The sequence below is a fragment of the Neophocaena asiaeorientalis genome, unplaced genomic scaffold, assembly GCF_003031525.2.
Source record: "Neophocaena asiaeorientalis asiaeorientalis breed wild unplaced genomic scaffold, Neophocaena_asiaeorientalis_V1.1 scaffold505, whole genome shotgun sequence".
Taxonomy (NCBI): domain Eukaryota; kingdom Metazoa; phylum Chordata; class Mammalia; order Artiodactyla; family Phocoenidae; genus Neophocaena; species Neophocaena asiaeorientalis.
The window spans coordinates 1,016,482-1,019,804 of NW_020174704.1; the positions used below are offsets into that span (position 1 = coordinate 1,016,482).

At 59.4% G+C, this 3,323-nt stretch overlaps 1 protein-coding gene across 1 annotated transcript in view; it reads right to left on the bottom strand.

The window, feature by feature from the left end:
* Positions 1 to 417: 417 nt before the first annotated feature.
* PRDM13 (PR/SET domain 13) overlaps positions 418 to 3,323 on the bottom strand; it is a 7,601-nt gene continuing 4,695 nt past the window's right edge. The window contains 1 exon segment of the mRNA XM_024759349.1: positions 418 to 2,168. Coding sequence (XP_024615117.1) covers positions 418 to 2,168 — 1,751 coding nt within the window.

Genomic DNA, 3,323 nt, shown 5'->3' on the forward strand with positions numbered 1-3,323 from the left:
AAAGGCACAATTTTCTCCACAAAAAGAACAATTTAAAAATACGTGGCGGTTAAATTCGGCACCCTCGAGGGCGCTGTGGCTTCACATTAATGTGATCCTAAACTCCGAGAGCAGACCGCCTGGCTTGGGGGGTGACGGAGCCTATCTGCGGAGTCCAGAAGCCTGGAGCGCGCTGGGACCCGCGGCCCTCGGTATGCTCGGAAGGCAAGATTTCTTTAAGCCACCTCGAAACCTTTGCTCAGAGTTTCAGCATCGGACCAGCGATTTCTCACCGTTCCAAATGCGGCGCCCAACCAAAACAAAACCGGTTTTGTCCGCTGGGCCCTTCTCACCACCAGCAGTTCCTCTTCTCCCAGAACAGAAGCCCCTTTTCTCTCTGTCCACGGCCCCATACTCCCCGCTTCCCAGGAAGACTCGTTACGAGTCGCGCTCGCCACCGCCCCCGGCCTCAGGGTCGCTCTGGTCGTCGGTGAAGCAGACGTCCACGTCGCTGTCGTTGTCGCTCTTGGGCTCCCCCGGCTCCGGGGGGTAGTCAGGCTCCGCGCCCGGGCCGTCGGCCGCCTTGGCCAGCAGGTTCTGGCCGGGGTGGCGGGACTTGACGTGGCGCTCCAGGTCCCGGCGTCGCACCAGCACCTTGCCGCAGAACTCGCAGCGGTAGGGCGTGTTGCCCTCGGCGTGCAGCCGGATATGCTTGTTGAGATTGCTGGGGTCGCCGAAGGGCCGCAGGCACACTTTGCACTTGAGCGGCTTGTAGCCCGTGTGCGTTCGCATGTGGATCTTGAGCCCATACTTGCGCGAATACAGCTTGCCGCAGTAGAGGCACAGGTGGCCCGTCTTGGGCTTGCCCGCGCCGCCGCCCCCGCTGCCGCAACCCCCAGCGCCACCCGCCGCCACGACGGCCGCGGGCAACGTTCCCACGTCCAGGCGGCCGCGGCCTTTCCCGGCCGCCATCTCCGACAGTTGCTGCGTGTGCATGGCGATCTCTCGGTCGACGGTAGCCAGGGAGCCCAGCTCGGCCGGGCTCAGAGCGGTCGCCGCCGCCGCCGCCGCCGCCGCCGCGGGCCCACTGAAATAAGAGAGGGACTCCGGATACTTGAGCAGCCCGCCGAAGTGCAGTTTGAGCGGGTAATAAGTGGCAGCGGCCGGTGAGCCGTAGAGTAGCTCCCCGTTGTAGACGGTAAAGGCCGGCATGACGGCGGGCAGGTGGCTGCACTCGCCACCCGGGTAGCCTTTGAGGCCGCCTGCGTCGGGGGCGGGCAGCACGCAGCGCTCAAGGGGCAGCCCGGCCGCCGAGGGCAACTGCGCGTAACGCGCTCCCGGCAGCTCGGCGGCTGCTGGAGGGGCGCGCTCCACGTGCTTGAAGGCGGACGCTTCTTCTGGGGGCCCGGGGAGCAAAGGGAAGCCGCGCAGAGCCCCGGAGCAGGGCAGGCCAGGAGGAAGCGGCGGGTCCCCTGCGAGCAGGCATTTGGGGTGGTGGTGGTGGTGATGGTGCGCGTGGTGGTGATGGTGGTGGCCCGCTTCGCCCGCCGCCGGGTTCTCCCCGCTTCCCGGGCGTCCGCCCACCCGGCCCCCGCCCAGCAGCCTGCTTAAGGCCAGGCTGGCCCCAGGTTTGTCGCCGCCCTCCTCCCGGTAGGGGTCGCAGTGCGCGGCCGCGGCTGCCCTGGCCAAGCCAGCGGGCTTGAAAGCCGAGCGCACGCCAGGATAGAAAGCCAAGCCGCCGCCCCCCGCTGGGGAACCTCCCACGATGCCGAGGAAGTGGCCGTGTCCCCGGGCGGCACCACTCATGTCCAGGATGCGCTCCGGCTGCTCCTTGCCCTTCTTGGACGGCCCCCACTTGGCCAGGGGTGGCGAGGTGGCCGAGGGCGCGGAGGAGGCCTCGCGCTTGATGCTCTCCCGCGCTCCGCAAGCCTGGAGGGCCGGCGGCACCTGCGGGTGGGCCCGAAGAGTGCCCGCCGGGGCGGCCGCAGCGAAGTCTGGCGCCGGGGGTTTCGGGGAGAGGCGAAGGCCATCCGCGGCCGGGGCAGCGCCTTGGCGAGCCGTGTGCTCGTGGTGCAGGTAGGCGCGGCCCCCGCCGCTGCTGAGCACACAGTGGAAACGTAGGTGCGCCTTAAGGCTGTTGGGGTATCTAAACGTCCTCCAGCAGTACCAGCAAATGTAGCGCTCCTCCCCTGGACGAGAAAAAGTGAAAAAGCGACCCAGTGAGAAGCAAGCAAGCGAGAGAGAAAAAAAGCGCCAGCGCGCCCAAGGCAAAGCCCAGGTTTTGACCAGCAGTATGGGAAGAAGCAGGAGTATTCTTGAGTTCCGGCGAATAAGTGAGTTCGGTAGCCCCATTGCAGCGAGGACTCCGAGAAGCCCCAAATGGCGAACTTTGTCACCATCTCCATCCTCTGAGACTACTCAGGGGCCGAGAGGGGTGACCTGGGCCTTTCCAACGAAGACTTCCTCCGGGCCATGCGAGCAAATCTTTCTTGAGAGGGCAGCGCTCAGGCAGGCTGGCCAGGGAAGAGCCGAGAGCAGCTGTTGCTTTAAATCAAGTGTTTGGGGCTGTGGTGGGCCTGGGCCCATCTGCTGGCGTTTGCAGAATAGGTGGCGTATGTCAAGGAGTTTGGGTAAACTGAACAAAGGCCAATCTAATGGTCGTGAGCGCCTCATTACCAGGCGAGACAATATCCTGTATGTATGGGCCATATGTAATCATTCCTTTTCATAGAACAATGTCTTTTATGTCCACTACCCACCCTCCACCACCCCCTCCCAGCCTTAAACACTTTGCCTGAGGTTTTCCTGGAGCGTGACCAACTGAAGGACCACATAGGGACTATGATTTGCTATTCTTCAAAATTATTTGTATCTTTATTTCCCCTTTAACCCCATTTAATTTGATGGGAGAAAAGAAAAAGTCTTATGTCCTGATATTCTAAAAACAGAAGGATGATGTTGCATTACCTTGTCAGTTGTTTCACCTGGTAATTAATTAACTCCTAGATAGCTGCACAAATCCAAGCTTAGTAAAGTCCTTATAAAATATATATGGTGTGTGTGTGAGAATAATACACTCAACTTTTGATAAGTGCACCATTTTATATCAGGGACTATATACATGCTTTTGGCATCAAACCTTTTTTGTGTGTTTAATATTATTAACAGTTGTTTTTAAATTTTGCTAGGGTCTATGAACACAATCAAAAGACACATGTATGAAACAGATTTTGATCACATGGTAGAAGTTAATTTTCACTCAAAAAGGTCATGTTACATCCCTACAGAGAACAACGAGCTTGCAATTGGATGTCTTTTTTTTTTTTTTTTTTTTTTTTTTGGGT